Consider the following 20,882-nt stretch of genomic DNA (forward strand, 5'->3'; position numbering starts at 1 on the left):
AGACAGACAGACAGACAGACAGACAGACAGACAGACAGACAGACAGACAGACAGACAGACAGACAGACAGACAGACAGACAGACAGACAGACAGACAGACAGACAGACAGACAGACAGACAGACAGACAGACAGACAGACAGACACCAATAACGAATATAGTGGTCATTTCCTGACTCGTGAACCAATTGACGTTGACAAAGGGATATAGTATAAGATGGTTGGCGACTTCATATTGCAAAATAAAGTAATATACAGTAGAAAATGGATTTTATCCATTGTTGAGGGTATATATCACCTGGGGGAGGGGGGGATTTTACAAATGCTCTGACATTCATTGTTTATCTCGTCCACCGATGCTGACTGGCATTAACCTTTACAGAGACGAGTAGTCCATGGACTGGTTGTTGTTTTGAAAATTTGTTTTACCATGACGCTTCAGCTTCTCTCACCACCTCCCCCTCCACCTTTAGCATCCACACCCTCCCCTTTACCATCCACACCCCACCCCCCCCTAACAAAAAAATAATTAAAGGGCAGTTCCTAGCGTTCTGGGCACTCGAGAAAGCCATGTGCTGCGGAATTTCCTGAAATTTTAAAATTATTCTTGCCATCTACAATTCACCTTATTATCTTCGCATTCTGCGAAAGGTTTTGTCTTGGTCACTGTGTATTTATTTATTTGTGTGTGTGTGTGTGTGTGTGTGTATGTGTGTGTGTGTGTGTGTGTGTGTGTGTGTGTGTGTGTGTGTGTGTGTGTGTGTGTGTGTGTGTGTGTGTGTGTGTGTGTGTGTGTGTGTGTGTGTGTGTGTGTGTGTGTGTGTGTGTGTGTGTGTGTGTGTGTGTGTGTGTGTGTGTGTGTGTGTGTGTGTGTGTGTGTGTGTGTGTGTGTGTGTGTGTGTGTGTGTGTTATTCGCATAACTCAGAAAGTATTAAACCAAATCGCTTGAAATTTGGTGAGATGATGGGTTATTATCCAAGGAACATTTGATTAGATTTTGGGAGCGATCGGGTAAAAGGTCAAGGTCACGGAAAGGTCAAATTCGTATTTTTACCATAGCGCGGTCAATTTTGATCTAATGAGCATGCAACCGATGCCAAAATGTTTGGAATTCATTGCCCAATCTTGTGATGGGCGACATGACACAATTACGTCATTACCCTTGTTAGCGGTTGGGGGTCAAAGGTCAGTGGGGTCACGACCTTTCAAAATATGCAGTTTTTGTCATAACACGGTCAAATCAAAACCGGTTTGCATGAAACCAACACCAAAATGTTCACTGTTCTGTTCCCCCCACTCTCATGCCAAGAACAAAAAAGTAGCGGAGGCGAAGGTATGCGCTCTACCGAGTGCCCATTCTAGTTTAAGCTGCATTTCTTTGTTATAGCGATTTATATAGTCTTTAACTAAACGGGATTTTCCCCAAAACGTGCCGTTCAAGATAACAGCATCATCATGAGTATTCCCTTGTAATGGGACTCTACTGTGTTACTAACCTGGTATTTTAACATTGTATACACTAGTACGTGCCCGTAAAAAAAAACTAATAATAAATAAATATTCAACCACGAGCAAGAAACAACATCCACACAGGCCGTTTCTTCGCTCTCGCGTGCCCATATGTGCGTGGCCCAGAAGTTCGCATATCGCAGTTACGGTTATTCGCAATTTAGTTTTAATGGCCAATTATTCAATTCGCGCCAACAAATTTTGCCTTTTCGCAATGGCGTCGCAAGGAAAAACAAAAAGAGAAGAGAAGAGAAATTTTTTTTTTTTACTTCCTGGTTCGGAGCACACCAGCTCACTCTGATGTTACGGAAATTTATGCACCGTCTAATATGAAAACGATCATAACTTGTGGGCATTGTGTTTATCTATAAATGCGCATAAGAAATCGAGAAATTATTTGAATACACGAAGTCATCACTCTCCGGAAGCCTGTACGTTGTAACCCGTAATGGGGAGCGCGGCTGAGGTTCCCTTCCCCCATCGGCCACACCCACGCAACAACGTGTCTTGTCACTTTGATGAATCACCCTGCCCATGAAACACTAGCATGACAATTTATAGCTGGGCTAACATTAAAACCCAGGCTCGACAGCTTAGAGGCAAGTGTGCGTACCTCGAGGCCATCCTTCAGCCATTTTGGGGTTCGGGATTACTGAACAGAAATAGCGTTGAGAAGTTTACACACAGGTAGGATGTTTGTTTGCAGGAAAACTTAACTACTTTTGCATAGAAAAGGTTCTGTGGTTTGAAACGATCGGTGTTGTCTGTTTTTGAGCTTGTGGAGTGAATATATCATACTGTATGTGCTTTGTGCCCAACTTGTTTTTAGTTGGTTTTTTGTTATTTAAACACTTCTTCTTCTTTTTTTTCCTTTTTCTTCTTTTTTTTCTTGTCCTCAGATGGTTTGGGATAAACTAATGTTTGGGTTTAAGCACAAGAACAACCATGTACGTGAGATCACGTGTTCCTGCCTCACAGCAACCATTAGCACGTGAGTTTTGTTTGTTCAGTGTTTTGTTTTTGCATTAAAAGCTACTTTGCTTTGGTCAGTGGTTTTTGCCTGAGATGTCTTGGAAGTAGGTATTCCCCTCCCCCCCGAGAACAATGGTCTTTTATTTGGGGCAATGAGACGTATACACATCACGACATCATAAGCCACAGATTTCCACACGTCATACGGCTTGTAAGCGCAATGTTTGGCAATGTACAATGTATCTGAAATATAAACGATGCAAGTAACCATCACAACAGCAATTGTTCTTCCATTTTGTTTTGTAGATTTGGGACCAAGTGCTTGTCATTCATGCGTACAGTGCCACATCTTTGTGGATTGCTGGAGGATGCCAATGGCCAGGTGTGAGCTTTCGTTTCTTTGTTAGACAATCCAGGCTCAGCTTCGGAAATGTACATTCGTGAGATATTTACTGTTCACAAGCGAGTGGTGGATTTGGTGTGCTGATAAGCCCACATCCTGAGTGAATATAGTTTATTTGATCCTTTGTCTCCAGCACCAAAATTCTGCTTCTTCACCTAGCCATCATAGGTTGAAAGATCTTCACATTGGGTCTGACCTTCTGTACCCTTACATCTTTTGATAATCAAATGATGCATGGATACTTCATACTTGGCATGCTCCTATGTACTGATCATCAAGGATCTCAGCACATAATTTTGCTGTCCACTGTACTCCACCCTTTTTGGCCATTCTTTGTGCTCATTCCTTGTTCATCGATGTAGATCTGAGTTGTCCTCTCAGCGACACATTTTGTCAACACTTTTTTTTTCTTTCTTTTATATAATTCATTCCCTTTTGCCTTTTCATTTATTTCTTTCCTCCACACTTTCAAGATTTTCATTTATTGTCAGATTATGTAAACTCTCTTACCTCCTTCATTTCTTCAGTTCTGTATTTTTTTTGTCCACACAATTCTTAATCTTGTCTTTCCTCTGTTCTTCATTTCTGTGAATTCTCATTTGCTTCTTAAGAGGCTGTCACATCTGTTTAATACTCGGACATAAACTGGATACTTATGGCAGTTTGCTTCTTGGGGGGGAAAAAAACTACTTTATTAGGATTCAAAACAAAATATTTCTGGAAGATTTCATGCTATTCTCTTTGTTGTAATTTTTTTAACACCAGGTACGAGATGCAGCACTTAACTGCCTTGTAGAGATTTATCGACATTTTGGCGATAAAGTTCGTGCTGACATAATCAAAAATGGTCTTCCACATGGGCGGTGAGCTCATTTCATCTTTTTTATTGTCGATTGCAGATATATTCACTATCGATGTCCTGAACATGTAAATGTACTGTCCAGTATTGTGTTACGGTTACACACGGCCATGTAATTAGGATGTTAAAGTAGTTTCTCATGTGTATTTCACAACATATTGTTGCCTTTACGGCCCCCATGCCGCGACTGTTCAATACGAGTTAGTCCAGGGCCTGTAAAATGCTAAAGCAGTCGTTTTGAGAATGACGGGCTTAAAGCCATTTTGAAGGCGACTGCCCGAAAAAGAAGCAAAGCTCTGCAGCCAAATAGGGGTCGAGAGAGAGAGAGAGAGAGAGAGAGAGAGAGAGAGAGAGAGAGAGAGAGAGAGAGAGAGAGAGAGAGAGAGAGAGAGAGAGAGAGAGAGAGAGAGAGAGAGAGAGAGAGAGAGAGAGAGAGAGAGAGAGAGAGAGAGAGAGAGAGAGAGAGAGAGAGAGAGATAGATAGATACGAGAGAGAGAGAGAGAGAGAGATAGATACGAGAGAGATAGAGAGATACGAGAGAGAGAGAGAGATAGAGAGATACGAGAGAGAGAGAGAGAGATAGAGAGATACGAGAGAGAGAGATACGAGAGAGAGAGATAGAGAGATACGAGAGAGAGAGATAGAGAGATACGAGAGAGAGAGATAGAGAGATACGAGAGAGAGAGATAGAGAGATACGAGAGAGAGAGATACGAGAGAGAGAGATACGAGAGAGAGAGACACGAGAGAGAGACACGAGAGAGAGACACGAGAGAGAGACAGGCACAGACCTTTGCCATTGTTCAAATAGTCCCTCCACCCAACTCCATCTTGCCATGGGGTGGCCAATAGCACGCCACGTTCTTGCAGCAGTGGAGGACCCTCCTGTGGGCGTGCCCCATGTGACGACATTGCCAGTACTGGCGGTGACCTCATATTTTTGGGGCTTGCACAGACGTCGGAGGGATGGTAGGGGGGTGGGGCGGGGGAAAACAACGAGCGAAACTTACTGTCACTTCGTGCGACCTCATATTATTTCTCCTCCCTACCTTTCCTTGCTTGGCCCTTGCTGCTTCAAATGGGAACAGAACATGTGACACCTTAACTGAGCTGAATTTTCTCCAGCTCACAGCAGCAACAGCGCCTCCCTATGGCAATCAAAAATGGGACCATCTTAATCCTCACCTCCACCCCCCCTCCCCCCGGTGCACAACTCTATCCGGGGTTCTGACGGTGTTGTCTCTTACTTCACCATCATCACTAACAAAGACGTTATATTCCCTCCTTCATTATCTCCTTATAATTTACACCTGCTTGTGGTTAATTCCTTCTTTTGCTTTCCTGTGCTTGCAATAAAATCCTCTATTCTTACAGGTCTGTAGCCATAGTGCATCAGTTTTATTTTCCACTACTCTCAGTATTAAGTGCATCTAAGTTCATCTTTCTTGTAGGCTTATTGGATTTGTGCTTCTTGTCATTTGTTTTCATAATTTACTCCACAAAATTGGGATTATTGTCATTCCGACTATAATTGAATTTTATCATTTAGTTATTAACTTCTTTGTTATTTGTGTGAGGGCAGCATCTTTTCTGCCATTTGCTCATAAAGAACCGTGAGAGATCCTTGTGTGGGAGAATTGCCCACTTAGCATTCCATTCAGCGAATTAGACCGGTTTTCTTGGCACCGCACCCTCTGTTTACATGGTGGAACATGCTCCCATTCGTGCTGGCACGTATATTTGACAGTATGATCATTGCAGCATCAAACTTCAAACTCTATCCCAACTAAGCATCCCCCCCCCATCTTTCTGCAGCATTAACTCTGAAAGATTGTATTTGCTCAGAAATGGCATGGCTTCAGATTTTTAATTTATCACCACAGAGCCTACTTAAAGAGAATTAAGATATCAGTTTATGAATCAATGCAAGTTTTTGACAGCAAGGATATATATATATATATATATATATATATATATATATATATATATATATATATATATATATATATATATATATATATATATATATATATATATATATATATATATCACAGTAATGCAAAGTTTCGTTTTATAACCCCTTTTTTTCATTTTGCAGTTTGAATACCATTATCTCAAAATTTGATGAGGTACAGAAGAGTGGACTGATGATGGTTGCTGCAGGTGGGCCTTCACTTGCTTCCTTTCATGTTGTCTTTCCTTTCATCTTGATGAGTCATAAGACTCGCCCTTTACCTATTTAAACTGAATGTACTTTCACATACAGTACTGTCGGACCCCACTATTTGCAGGGGATACGTTCCTGAAAAATGGCATGAATGTCAGGCATTATATATATATAAAAAATTTCAAACATGGTCTAGGCTCATGAAAGAGTGATTTCACAGAACAAATCAGGACACAGCATAAGAGAGGAGAAACAACAAGAGCGGGCAGAGGGATAAAGTAGTCAGACAGAAAAACAAGGGATGCAGGTAACAATGAGGGGAAAGGGTGGACAATATGGATACATAAGCAAAATTGTGTTTGACCAGTTTGTGAATTTGTCAAGGTCTGAGGAGAGGGGGAGAAGATGCTGGCTGTCTGCAAGAAGGATGAGAGATTTCATGGTGGAGTGGAGTTATCAGCAAAGAGGATTTTCCAGAGAGTCAGTGAGATCATTGATGAAGATTAGGAATGATGTGAGGCCTGCAGCACTGCTTTGGGGGACTCCAGCCTTGACAAGGAGAGGAGATGAAATGGTTCCGTTGAGAACCACATATTGTCTACGAGAGGGGCGGAACTTATCCCAAGAGTGGACTTTGCCTTGGATTCCATAGACAGTTTGGAGAGCAAGGCAGGATGCCTGACTGTCTCAAAAGCTTGAGATGTCCAGAGACAGCCCTGATCTCATGTCTGATATTGAGGGCCTCCACCATTGTTGGGAGAGGAGAAGCTGCATGTCCAAGTTGGTGTGGTCTCGTCTGAATCCAAATTTACGGTCTGTGATGAGGCTGTTGGAGAAAAGGAATGATTATATGTCAACTGCAATGATGGATTCCATGACCTTGCTGATGATTGGATGTACAGCAAGCAAGTTGGGCTGTCCTTAAGGGTATCCATTTTTGCACCTTTTTATGTAATGCTGTGATGTCGGCTGATTTCCAATTTCCTTGGTGGATATAGGAGAGCAGTCCTGAAATGTAAAGGAAATTATAACTGGAACGGCCACTTTATAACTGCTGGCAGTGATGACCGGGTACCCAGACCTTCAATCCAACATGGCTGCCAAACCATGTGACGTGTGATGTCATCATTTTTACCATGCCTGCATACACGATGCTCGATGATAATTGCAAATTTTCGCTTCGATAGGTTAAGCAGTTCCAGAGAAAACATTATTTAATATTTTTCTTAAATCCAACATGGCTGCCAAACCATGTGACCTATCAATTAGAAATTAACAAACATATTCTCTACTCGTGTGCAATATGTTTGTGAAGTTTCCCCTTGATCTGACGAGCCGTTCTGGAGAAGATGTTTGAAGGTTTTGGGTAAATTCAAGATGGCCACCAAACCGTATGACTGATCAATAAGAAATTAACAAACTTGATAAAGGACCTCATAGGGAATGTGCGTGTAAAGTTTCGCCTCAATCTGTTTAGCCGTTCTGGAGAAGAAGATTTTTAAAATTTATTAATTTTCAATCCAAGATGGCTGACGAACCATATGACTTATGACCTAAGTTTACATCCTGCCTCCAATCCCATAGTGGAATACGTGTGTGAAGTTCCGTGTTAATCAGATAAGATGCGTTTTTCTATCCGAGATGGCCGCCAAACCCTATGACTTGTGACGTCATAATTTTTAGGATGAATGCAGACATCATGGAGGATGATGGTTGCAAATTTTCGCTTCAATAGGTTATGTGATTCCAGAGAAAACATTATTTAATATTTTTCTTGAATCCAACATGGCTGCCAAACCATGTGACCTATCAATTAGAAATTAACAAACATATTCTCTACTCGTGTGCAATATGTTTGTGAAGTTTCCCCTTGATCTGACGAGCCGTTCTGGAGAAAATGTTTGAAGGTTTTGGGTAAATTCAAGATGGCCGCCAAACCGTATGACCGATCAATAAGAAATTAACAAACTTGATGAAGGACCTCATGGGGAATGTGTGTGTAAAGTTTCGCCTCAATCTGTTTCGCCGTTCTGGAGAAGAAGATTTTATTTTTTTTTAGATTCCCAAAACAAGATGGCTGCCAAACCAAGTGACCTATGATGTCATAATATATTTTTTCTACGGTCAATTGTTGTGCAGATGAGGCTCAAGAAATTTCAGATTTTTCCTATGCAGCGTTGTACCTAACAAATTTTGACCGGCACACCTCTTGACCGATGACCTCACGAAAAATCACCCCTTTTCCCCTTGAGGAGCTTATTCAAATGTATGAAGCGAAAACATTTTTACCCGAGAAAGTTTCAGAGATACAGAGGTCCAAAGTTTTTCGTTTTTTTTCAAGATGGCGCCCGTACCACGTGACCGATGACGTCACAATTACCACTTAAGTTTGCGATCAAAAAAGATACATACTATGGTGAAAGTTTCGTGTCGATCGGCCTTCCGGTTCCTGAGAAAATGATTTTTAAACCGAAAGAACCCGCAAAATTGCCGGCGGAAAAATATAAACAATAAAAAATAAGGAAATAAACAGAAGAAAAACAATAGGGTTCCCTGTCAGAATGACAGGGTACCCTAACTAGAACTGCCACTTTATAACTGCTGGCAGTGATGAGCGGGTACCCATACACGACGCCTTTAATACGACGTGAGACTTAAACGATGGTCGCAAAGTTTCGCGACGATAGGATGAGTGGTTCCTGAGAAAACGATATTTAATGTTGTTCTTGAATCCGACATGGCTGCCGAACCGTGTGACCAATCGATTAGAAATTAACAAACTTATATTCACCGCTCGGGTGCGATCCGTACGTGAAGTTTTCCCTCGATCTGACCGGCCGTTGTGGAGAAGAAGATGTTGGGGGTTTTAGGGTAAATTCGACGTGGCCGCCAAACCGTGTGACCTATCGATGAGAAATTAACAAACTTGTGAAAGGATGTCTTGAGGAAAGTTTGCGTGATTTTTTGCCTCGATCTGTCCGGCTGTTCTGGAGAAGAAGATTAAAAAAAATTATAAATTTTCAATCCAAGAGGGCTGACGAACCATGTGACCTATGACATCACAAATTTATATGCTGCTTCAAACCGTGTGTTGGAACACGTCTGTCAAGCTTAGTGTTAATCGGAAAAGGTGTGTTTTTCTATCCAAGATGGCCGCCACACAATGTGACGACGTCATCATTTTTAGCATGTCTTATTTTAGCACTTCATTTTTTACTCTTATTCTTCATTTTTTACTCTTCTTATTCATTGTTTTACTCTTCTTCATTGTTTTACTCCTCTTCTCATTCTTTTTTTACTCTTCATTATTTTTAACTCTTCTTCTTCATTATTTTTAACTCTTCTTCTTCATTTTTTACTCTTCTTCATTTTTTACTCTTCTTCATTTTTTTACTCTTCTTCATTTTTTTACTCTTCTTCATTTTTTTACTCTTCTTCTTCATTTTTTACTCTTCTTCTTCATTTTTTACTCTTCTTCTTCATTTTTTTACTCTTCTTCTTCATTTTTTACTCTTCTTCTTCATTTTTACTCTTCTTATCCTTCTTCAGTTTTTACTCTTCTTCTTCGTTATTTTTTACTCTTCTTCTTCGTTATTATTTACTCTTCATTTTTCTCTTCAATTTTTCTTCTTCTTCATTTTTCTCTTCTTCATTATTTACTCTTCTTTTTCTTCATTCTTTACTCTTCTTATTCTTCATTTTTTACTCTTCTTCTTCATTTTTTACTCTTCTTCTTCTTCTTCATTTTTCACTCTTCTTCTTCTTCTTCTTCTTCTTCATGCTTCTACTCTTCTTCTTCTTCTTCTTCATTCTTCTACTCTTCCTCTTCATTGTTTTACTCTTCTTCTTCATTTTTACTCTTCTTCTTCTTTTTTACTCTTCTTCTTCATTATTTTTACTCTTCTTCATTTTTTACTCTTGTTCTTCATTATTCACTCTTCTTCAATTTCTACTCTTCTACATTTTTTTTCTCTTCTTCATTTTTTACTCTTCTTCTTCATTAATTACTCTTTTTTCCTCATTTTATTACTTTTCTTCTCCATTTTATAACTCTTCTTCTTCTTCATTTTATTACTCTTCTTCATTTTATTACTCTTCTTCCTCAATTTAATTATTCTTCTTCTTCATTTTATTACTCCTCTTCTTCATTATTTACTCTCCTAAATTAAAATTAAGAGAGCTTGGCATTGTTGTTGTTGTTGTTCTTCTTCTTCTTCTGGTGAAGACAGATCCTTTCGAACTCGACTATTTCATCTACAGGATCCGTATCTCCTTAAATACTAAACACTTGTACACATCCTCGCATTGAGGGTGCCTTTTGAGAGCGTCTATCATTAACTTTAAAATATATTTGGACATTTGCTTTAAAGTTTTGAAAAGTTCACGTTACTATTTAAAGATTATTCCATTTAATGTATTGTAATTTCGTAAATACACTATTTCTCGTCATGAACGACGCTCGTCCATGACTGGTCTCACTATTGGCTCCGTCAAGGCATGTGATGAAATATCGGAAGTTGTTTTTTTTTCTTCTTCTTCTACTTCTTCTTCTTCTTCTTCTTCAGTTCTTGTTCTTCTTCTGGTGAAGACAAAACCTTTAGGACGCGGCTCTTGGACACATTTGTCCTTGTTAGCATATGTGCAGGCATGGGGCTCGATTATAGTAGCCAAGTCTTGCTTCGATAGGTTATGTGGTTCCGGAGAAAACATTATTAAATTTAATTCTTGAGTCCAACATGCTTGCCAAACCATGTGACCTATCAATTAGAAATTAACAAACTTGTGAAAGGATGTCTTGCGGAAAGTTTGTGTGAATTTTTGCCTCAATCTGTCTGGCTGTTCTGGAGAAGGAGATTTTAAAAATTTATTAATTTTCAATCCAAGATGGCAGACGAACCATGTGATCAATGACATCATAAATTTAAATTCTGCTTCCAATCGTGTTGTGGAACACGTTTGTGAAGTTTCGTCTTTATCGGACAAAGTGCGTTATTCTATCCAAGAAGGCCGCCAAACCATGTGACATGTGACGTCATAATTTTAACGTGCATGCAGGCATGGGGGTAGATTATATTGGTCAAGTTTCGCTTCGATAGCTTATGTGGTTCCAGAGAAAACATTATTTAATATTTTTCTTATTTCCAACATGGCCGCCAAACCATGTGACTTGTGACGTAATAATTTTTACAATGTGTGCAGAATTGATGGAAGATGGCATTTGCAAATTTTCGCTTCGATAGGTTGAGCGGTTCCAGAGAAAACATTATTTAATATTTTCCTTAAATCCAACATGGCTGCCAAACGATGCGACCTATCAATTAGAAATTAACAGTTATATTCACTACTCGTGTGCACTACCCCGACCTTGGCTCTTGATACAACATGAGATGACAAAAAAAATTAGATTCTGCTTTCAACTGTGTCGTGGAACATGTCTGAAGTTTCGTGTTAATTGGAAAAGGTGCGTTTTTCTATCCAAGATGGCCACCCAACTATGTGACTTGTGATGTCATAATTTATACCATGTTTGCAGACATCATGGGGGATGACTGTTGCAAATTTTCGCTCCGAAAGGTTAAGCCGTTCCAGAGAAAACATTATTTAATATTTTCCTTAAATCCAACATGGCTGCCAAACGATGTGACCTATCAATTGGAAATTAACAGTTATATTCACTACTCGTGTGCACTACCCCGACCTTGGCCCTTGATACAACATGAGATACATGAGATGACAAAAAAATTTAGATTCTGCTTTCAACTGTGTCGTGGAACATGTCTGTGAAGTTTCGTGTTAATCGGAAAAGGTTCGTTTTTCTATCCAAGATGGCCACCCAACTATGTGACTTGTGACATCATAATTTCTGCGATGTATGCAGACATCATGGGGGGTGACAGTTGCAAATTTTTGCTTCGATAGGTTAAGCCGTTCCAGAGAAAACATTATTTAATATTTTTCTTAAATCCAACATGGCCGCCAAACCATGTGACTTGTGACGTAATAATTGTTTACCATGTATGCAAAATTGATGGAAGATGGCATTTGCAAATTTTTGCTTCGATAGGTTAAGCGGTTCCAGAGAAAACATTATTTAATATTTTTCGTAAATCCAACATGGCTGCCAAACGATGTGACCTATCAATGAGAAATTAACAAAATTGTATTCCCTACACTTGTGTAATACGTGTGTGAAGTTTCCCCTTAATCAGATCAGCCGTTCTGGAAATGTTTGAAGGTTTTAGGGTAAATTCAAGATGGCCGCCAAACCATGTGACCGATCAAGAAGAAATTAACAAACTTGAGAAAGCACCTCATGGAGAATATATGTGTTAAGTTTCGTCTCAATCTGTCTTGCCATTCTGGAGAAGATGATTTTTTAAATGTATTCATTTTCAATCCAAGATGGCTGCCGAACCATATGAGCGATAACATCATAAATTTATATTCAGCTTCCCATCGGGGACCCTAACAAGTGTGTGAAGTTTTGAATAAATCGGATAAGGTCAGTTTTTCTATCCAAGATGGCCGCCAAACCATGTGACTTGTGACGTCATTTTTACTATGAATGCTGACATCATGGAGGATGATAGTTGCAAATTTTCACTTCGATAGGTTGTGTGATTCCAGAGAAAACATTTAATATTTTCAGGAATCCAACATGGCTGTCAAACAATGTGACCTATCAATTAGAAATTAACAAACTTGTATTCCCTATTCGTGGCCAATAGGTTTGTGAAGTTTCTCCTTGATCTGACGAGCCGTTCTGGAGAAGATGTTTGAAGGTTTTGGGTAAATTCAAGATGGCCGCCATGCCGTATGACCGATCAATAAGAAATTAACAAACTTGATAAAGGACCTCATGGGGAATGTGTGTGTGAAGTTTCGCCTCAATCTGTTTCGCCGTTCTGGAGAAGAAGATTTTTTTTTTAAATTCCCAAAACAAGATGGCTGCCGAACCAAGTGACCTATGACGTCATAATATATTTTTTCTATGGTGAATTGTTGTGCAGATGAGGCTCAAGAAATTTCAGATTTTTCCTATGCAGCGTTGTACCTAACGAATTTTGACCGGCACACCTCTTGACCGATGACCTCACGAAAAATCACCCCTGTTCCCCTCCAGGAGCTTATTCAAATGTATGAAGCGAAAACATTTTTACCTTCGAAAGTTTGAGATGCAGAGGTCCAAAGTTTTTTTTCGGTTTTTTCAAGATGGCGTCCGTACCACGTGACCTATGACGTCACAATTACCACTTAAGTTTGCTATCAAAAAAGATACATACTATGGTGAAAATTTCGTGTCGATCGGACTTACCGTTCCTGAGAAAATGATTTTTAAAGCGAAAGAACCTGCAAAATTGCCGGCGGAAAAAGAAAAATAAGAAATAATAAATAAACAGAAGAATAACAATGGAGTTCCCTGTCAGAATGACAGGGTACCCTAATAAAAAAGAAATAAACAGAAGAAAAACAATAGGGTTCCCTGTCAGAATGACGGGATACCCTAATAAAAAATAAAAAAGTGCACTTTGACCCGCAAATACACAGGTCAGAACTGTATTTATGGTTTTATTCCATTTGATTTTGATGTTCACATCATAACCATAACAGTCTGAATTTGTTTTTGAATGTAGAACTATTATTTCCCGTGAAGGCTCTTGTCTGTCTGTCACCGGATATAGAACAATGGATGAAATAAACATAATGTTGGTTCCGGTATGGTAGCTTGGGAAGCTTCCCAAGGGAAGCCACCTTGGGAAGCAAGGAGCTTCTCATTGTTTCCAACAGCAGTTAGCATTCCTCAGTCTCAATGTTGTGTTTATTTCATGCAGAGTTTTTTTTGTTCGTTGTAATTTTGTTTGATTTGTCATTACCCCGCGCAAGTGAAGAAAAAAGTGGGGTTAAGCAATAGGTTCTCTGTCTGTCCGTTTCTCCACACACTTCGGTTTGTGATCGAGGAATAACTTGATTTCAATAATATTGTGACGTCCACGGGACTTGAACAGTCCCGCCAACGTAGAATGAGCCGAAACGATGGAGGCGGTTTATCCTTTACAACCCAAAGATGGCGGTTCTAATCGCTCTACCGCAAACGGGACGAGGAAGGTGGCACGAGTCGCTTTTCACTGAGTTAATGATGTTTATTTCTCTAACCAGAAATAATAAGACTCGGCAAGAGGAGGGATCCGGGGTGATTCGACGGGATGGTGGTGTGGGTTCAGGCGTAGGGAAAACACAAACAATTCCAATGGATATACCAATCTCAAACCCTCTAAGGCGCCAGGTACACACACACACACACACACACACACACACACACACACACACACACACACACACACACACACACACACACACACACACACACACACACACACACACACACACAACGTAGCTGGTCCTGGTGGTCAGGCTGGCCCGTGGTGTGGACGCAACAGTCCCTGGATTGGCGTCGGACAAGCTGGCGTCGCGCTCGTCAGGGGCAGGAGACACCGTGGTGCTGTCAACCTCCTTGTGTCGGCACAAGTCCGCTCACAGCCGCCAGGGAACCAGTTCTGGCGCCAAGTTGCGAGCAGGAGAGGGAGGCAGGTCCGCCCGCCGTTCGACCCCGTGCTCCGAGCCAGCAGAACCCCAGAGCCAACCGAGGTGAGGCACGAGACACAGCAAGGCCACGAGACACGATGAATCCAGGATCGAATCAGCGCAACAACACAGCACGCTCCCAGCACAACAGCCTCCACCAGAACAGTTTTTCTGTCCCGATCTTCTTCCTCCTCGCCTTTTCCCCGAACAGAGCCTTTTTATCCTCGAGTCCTCGTCACTTCCAATCGAGCCGTTTTATTGGCCCTCCGCCGTCGCCTTCCGCCAATCGTGATCACGGGGCGGAGCCATCCGCAGCACTGTCCTGTGATGTCACGGCAAGCCTCCAGGGAATACTAAAAGGGGTTTACGCAGACACACTTACCCTATCCCGTATCCCTATCTAATTATGTGACAATTATCATTTCCCCCTTGAAGAAATGGACATTTACTAGACAACTTATCACCACTGAATTGCTACTTATTACATCGAGATCCTTGTACACTCGAACAGCATGGCATCCCTAATTAAACATCCTAATTACCCTTTGAATGCATACCCCCCCTCAAACATAACAATATGTTGCACAGTATTTTGAACACGACTCAGAAAACGAACTTGCAGTTCAGCAGTACCTTAGCTCTGAATTTGACACGATCGTTCATGCACAAATACTATTTATCTTGCCAAAACGAAGTTTTTGCAAGATATGTTAGTCAGCTTGTATGTTTTTTATTTATTTATTAATTTTGTTTGTTTGTTTGTTTGTCTGTAATCACGTATAAAAAATTCTGCAGAGCACAGTTATCATTGGAAATTTTTGTAACTTCGCATATCAGAGGCCTATAGAGGTCCCTTTCAGTGCACAAAATTTGAAGGTAAAGGTCAAGGTCACTTTGTCGCAAATCAGGGGAGTCGACGAAACCCTTATTTTTTGAGTAATTTTGATCGGATCGTCTTCAAACTTCATGGGAATATCGTTCATGGTCTGGCGCTCAGCTGATTAATTTTTGGTGGCGATTGGCCTTGACCTTCATGGTTAGCGCCTAAGGTCAAACATATTTGACCCCAAGGTCAAATTTTCAAGTTTTAGGAACCATATCGTGTAGTACCTCAAATTGAACACCTCGATGAGTGCTTTCTAGATATGTCAAGCTTGAGACGTTATGACGCCATTTGGTGACGTTATGAGGCAAAAGCATATTTTTCATGGTTACTCTGTAGAACGATTCTCATCGGAATCTCTCGTAGGCAGATATTCCTCAAGGAGTCGCTCCTGGTGGATAGCAGCTCTGTTCACCTCAGTGTGACCTTAAAGAAGTCACACTTGGTCACCTTTTGGCAAGGTACGGGTCAACCTGCGGGTGACATTGGTTTATCTTTTTGTCTGTCTGCCTGTCTGGCAGTCAAACAAAACAACTGTTTTATGAGGATGTCATAAAGGCAACAAACGGGCACAAATAACTAATGTAACATGTTAAATCAGGTGGTGGAAAATACACTGCATAAACGGCAGTACTTCCAGAATTTGTTTTTAAGACTTTTAAAATCACTTTTATTGCAATTTAAGTATTTACTTTAACACTACTTGGGGTAAGGTGTTCTCTGAACTCTCGTTGAACCGCTTTCTTGGTGACACTCTGAGACCACCAAACTCCACAACTCTCAGTGCTCATCTGTCCCTTCAACCCTCCCCCCACCTCCCCCCAAAAAATATTTTAACCAAAAACCTTGTAATAAGCAACGACATTGCCAGCAAAGTTTTATGGTCATTATTAATTTTATTCCTGTTGTAATCTCATTCAGGAGTTGCATCATGTAACCAAAGGTTTATATAATACACTGATTATCACATGCATCAATTATATTTTTTGTTGAAGTTTCATTAACAGAGTCGATGCTTGCATGATATGCATGCATAGCGGCCAGTTTGAAAATGTACGAGACAGACCCGTGAACCCGTTGGGTTCCTGTTGTGACAGCGGTTGATAAAAAAATCATTTCAAAAAAAAGAAAGAAAAAAGATAGCTCCAGCAAACTATACCATTGAGGTTGTCTGCATTGATCAAATAATCCTAGAGTACTTGACTGAATCGGGAATTGATTTTTTTTTTCGTTGCCCGATTTGAACGAAACTTGATATTGCGCGTCAATGTGAAAAAAACCGGAGAAAAAGTTGAAGAAATTATTGTGCGTAATCCTCTAAACAATTTGATTTATTAATGAGCACGGAAGTATTAGATCAAAATGGTCATGTGTATTTTATGCTTAAAAATATATCGTTCTTTGTCTTTTCTAAATGTTTGAGATTTTAAAATAAATCATTTCAAGAAAAAAATAAAAATAAAAAAACCAATGTCACCCCCAGGGTGACCAGTATCTTGCCAAAATGTGAACATGAGTGACTTATTTGTTCGATTAAAGTTACTCAAAATAAGGGTTTCGTCGACCTTGATGCTTGACCTTTTTGTGACCTTGACCTTTATATTTTCGTACGGTTAATGGTATCTCTCCAGGACCGTTGTACATGAAATATCAAGAGATTTTGATGAGAACTGAGGAAATAAAATGTTCATGAAAAATCCGTTTTTTCGTCATGACGTCATAGCGTGAAACTTTTGACAGATCTGGAAAGCACTTATAAAGCGCTTTCATATGAGGTATTACTCGATATGGTATCTAAGATTTCAAAATTTGACCTTGGGGTCAAAAACTTTCGACCTCCAGCGCTCACCATGAAGGTCATGGCCGATTTCCACCAAAAATTAATCAGCTGAGCGCCACACCATGAACTATATTCCCATGAAGTTTGAAGACGATCCGATCAAAATTACTCAAAAAATAAGGGTTTCGTCGACTCCCCTGATTTGCGACAGTGATCTTGACCTTTGACCTTGACCTTCAAAATTTTATGCGCTGAAAGGGACCTTGATAGGTCTCTGATATGTGAAGTTACAAAAATTTCCAATGATAACTGCTCTGCAGAGTGATCGATACGTGATTACAGACAAAAAAAAAACATACAAGCTGACTAACATATCTTGCAAAAACTTCGTTTTGGCAAGATAAAAATAAAGGAAGATAGCTCCAGCGAACTATACCGCTGAAGTTGTTTGCATTGATCTAATGAAATTATCCCGAAGAGTACTTGACTGAATCGCGAATTTATTTTTTTATAATTTTTTTCGTTGCTTGATTTGAACGAAACTTGATATTGCACACTGCAGGAGAATTGTGAGTAAGGTGTGCCAAAAGTTTTTGCGCTATCGTGTACCGTTTTGGCTGTATTTCGGGAACATACATACATACATACATACATGATGAGAGTTTTAGTAATATACTAGCAAAGTACCCGCCCATGGGCGGGTACATTATTTGTTGAATGGCGTTGGTCCCGTCTTGATCGGAAGAAATTGACGTTATCCGGTGACCTTGACCCCGTGACCTTTGACCTTGACCTTGATCCCCTTATGTCCGTTCCCAAGGATCACATATGCCAAGTTTCATCTCATTCTATCCAACGGTTTGGCCGTCTATAAAGGACAAACAAACATGAAAAATTGATGTTTTAGTCAATTTATGACGTCATAACTCGAAAACCGGAAGTTGGAAGTGAATGTCGTCAATCAACTGTCATTTAATTTTGATTATCTGTCGAATGGCGTTGGTCCCGTCTCGATCGGATGAAATTGAGAAATTGAAGTTACCCGGTGACCTTGACCCCTTGACCCCATGACCTTTGACCTTTAACTTGACCCCCCATGTCCGTTCTCATGTCCCAAGGATCACTCATGCCAAGTTTCATCTCATTCCATCCAACGGTTCGGCAGCCTATAAAGGACGAACAAACACACACACACATACATTCATACAAACATATTCTGTTTTTTTAGTATAGTATATATATATATATATATATATATATATATATATATATATATATATATATATATATATATATATTTATTTGTTGCGGGGTCGGGGGAGAGAAGGCTACGAGGGGGGAAGCTACCTCGGGTTCCCACCAGACTCTCCGAAATCACAGGCAGTCGCAAGCGAATAACTTATTGACGCGGCAGGTCGCTAATCAACCGTGAACGCTCATAACTCAACCACGTGACTTAGGGTCCTCCGTCTGATACCCTTTGCCTAAAGGTCATGTGGTTTAATTAACGGGGGGACACACCCTTGGTATGCACTTTCTCAAATCAGATCAGATGCAGCCGAGCGTAACTGCCAAGAATGTACCAGCGAGAAAAACAGATTGGGGCATAACGTCCTGGCTCGGCTAAAATATGAACCATGCTGGACCAATGAGGGAAAAGACAGAAACGAGCTGGGAACATTTCTATACAAGCATTTATTTACAATCGAGCGAGGAAAGGTATGTGGCACAGTAAATTGGGTTTATTGGTATGTACAGAAGGGGATAGCAAGGAATGTGTGGGGTGTGACAAAAGCAGACAGAGTAGACTTATCCTGTTTGAGTTAGAACTTCTACAATCTTAACTTAAGCTATAACAGGTGCCATCACACACACACGCACACACGTACACACACAACCCTGAGGAAGATTAGATATAGTTCAGAAAGAAAGAGAAGACGAGAATAAACGGCCTCACCATACCTTGCATGGTCGGCAGACCACCGCAACCCAGTATGCTTAGGGGAGAGTTAGGAGGGAGGAATACTGGTGTCTTTGGTGTGGGAGTGAGAGGTGTGGTGTAGTGCAATATGGGGGATGTGGTGTCATGCCAGAGGAAAATGGGATTGCAAGTCAGTAATGATGCTCTTTTGTGCATCCAAAAGGGATGAGATAGAGCGGTGGAAAGAGCGAGAGGAGAAGATGTGTGAGGGGAAAGTTCCTTCACCTCGTCGTGTATAGGTCTGTTAGTGTAGCGTGTTCCTCTGTGGGACGCTCTGCTTGAGCATTCCCATGTCGAGAGTTTGTGCGTTATCTCCAGCTTAGTCACTTTGCCGGGGCTCGTGGCAATGTGCACTCCGCATTGGTCCTCACGAAGAGCATCACAGTCGCACACCAACCGCGTGTGAAGTGCCACCGAAGGGCAGAGGCAATGAGGAGCAGCCAATGCAGAGCCGTGAGGAGCAGAGAAGAAGGCAAAGCAGAGAGCGAGCGGCTCCACGCTCCGCCTTTTATAAGCCCTGGGTGAAGGGTTAGGTAACTACCCAAAAGCGGCGTGCTGTGGCCTGTATCCCGCTTCTCTTTTGGGCCACAGCGGCCCTAGCCATGCCCTGCAAGGCTCCCGCGACCTAAAACGGTCTCATTCGCCCATCTGGTTCGACACGGCCTGGAGCTCATGACTCAATGTCGGGTATGAGCCAAGACCCTGGCCCCGAACATGCTCCAAGTGCAGTCTGACTGCCAAATACCAATGCGCACCCGCCACCCAGGTTAAATATCCCAATGATTGTGATGACGGGCCCGTACGAAACTCCCGGATCGCCTTTCCCGCGACCCCTCCTCGCTGCCCCTGTCTTGACGTGTTCTGGTGACTGGACAAGACTCATATCCATTCCGTGTGCTCACCCGGGACATCCCCGGCAAGATGCAGTCGAGCTATTAACGTCCATTGCTCGGCCCTGCTTCTCGTGGTCTGAGGACAGTCCGAGTTTTGCAGTACCCCTCCGTATAGTGGAAAATTGTACCATTGCAGAGGCACAAGGGGGTGCGGGAATATTTTTCCTGTGTGCGGGAAGCGTTTGTGGTCGAAGTGGTGAGTGTTTGTGAGGTGAGATGCCGGTTAAAAATTGGCACATAGATTTGAATGAAATAATGGCACACGATGCGTGTGCTGTACAGTATTGATTGTGTTTCTCTTGGTTACAAGCCATGGTAGGCTGCTTGCTATTGTGTGCTCATTCAATCAATGGCATCAATCAATTGCTTGTTTGATTTGTACCCTGGTTAAAAGGAAATGGTTGGAATAGAAATCAGAATCGAAGAGAGAGATATAGTGAAAAGACCTAGCTATTAGACCCATGCAACGCCTTTCATCCCGTTAACCCACTAGACATGAGAGGAAGATCTAACTGCACGAAGATTAATGGAATAACTGCCTGGGGATCACTTTTTCTTGGGTGCCATTGCCTTAGAAGCATGCAGTTTTGTTGAACCTTTGTAATTTTGTAGAATTATTGAAGTTATATTTTTGTACAACTTGTTGACTTTATGCATTATGCAAATTACTATAATATGCAAATTATTGCATTTCATAATTTGTGTGATTTTGATAATTTCATTTTATAATTTCATACACAGGCATTGAGAATCATGGAAGAGCAGAACAACAGGTGGTTAATTGATCAACAGACAAAATGGGGGTAAAAGGAAACAGTTGGAACAACAAACATTCATCCAAAATATACGGGA

The 20,882-nt window shown here is 41.0% G+C and overlaps 1 protein-coding gene across 2 annotated transcripts in view; it reads left to right on the plus strand.

The window, feature by feature from the left end:
• The window catches only part of LOC147014285 (CLIP-associating protein 1-like), a 236,650-nt gene that overhangs the window by 47,744 nt on the left and 168,024 nt on the right, over positions 1 to 20,882 (plus strand). For both annotated transcript variants that reach the window (XM_085852150.1, XM_085852149.1), the window contains exons 5-8: positions 2,409 to 2,500; positions 2,788 to 2,863; positions 3,650 to 3,747; positions 5,842 to 5,906. In XM_085852150.1, the coding sequence (XP_085708276.1) occupies positions 2,409 to 2,500; positions 2,788 to 2,863; positions 3,650 to 3,747; positions 5,842 to 5,906 (331 nt within the window). The remainder of the gene's footprint in view (positions 1 to 2,408; positions 2,501 to 2,787; positions 2,864 to 3,649; positions 3,748 to 5,841; positions 5,907 to 20,882) is intronic.

This window comes from Eptatretus burgeri, chromosome 13 (genome assembly GCF_056783735.1).
Source record: "Eptatretus burgeri isolate ZD-2024b chromosome 13, Ebu_testis_v1, whole genome shotgun sequence".
Taxonomy (NCBI): domain Eukaryota; kingdom Metazoa; phylum Chordata; class Myxini; order Myxiniformes; family Myxinidae; genus Eptatretus; species Eptatretus burgeri.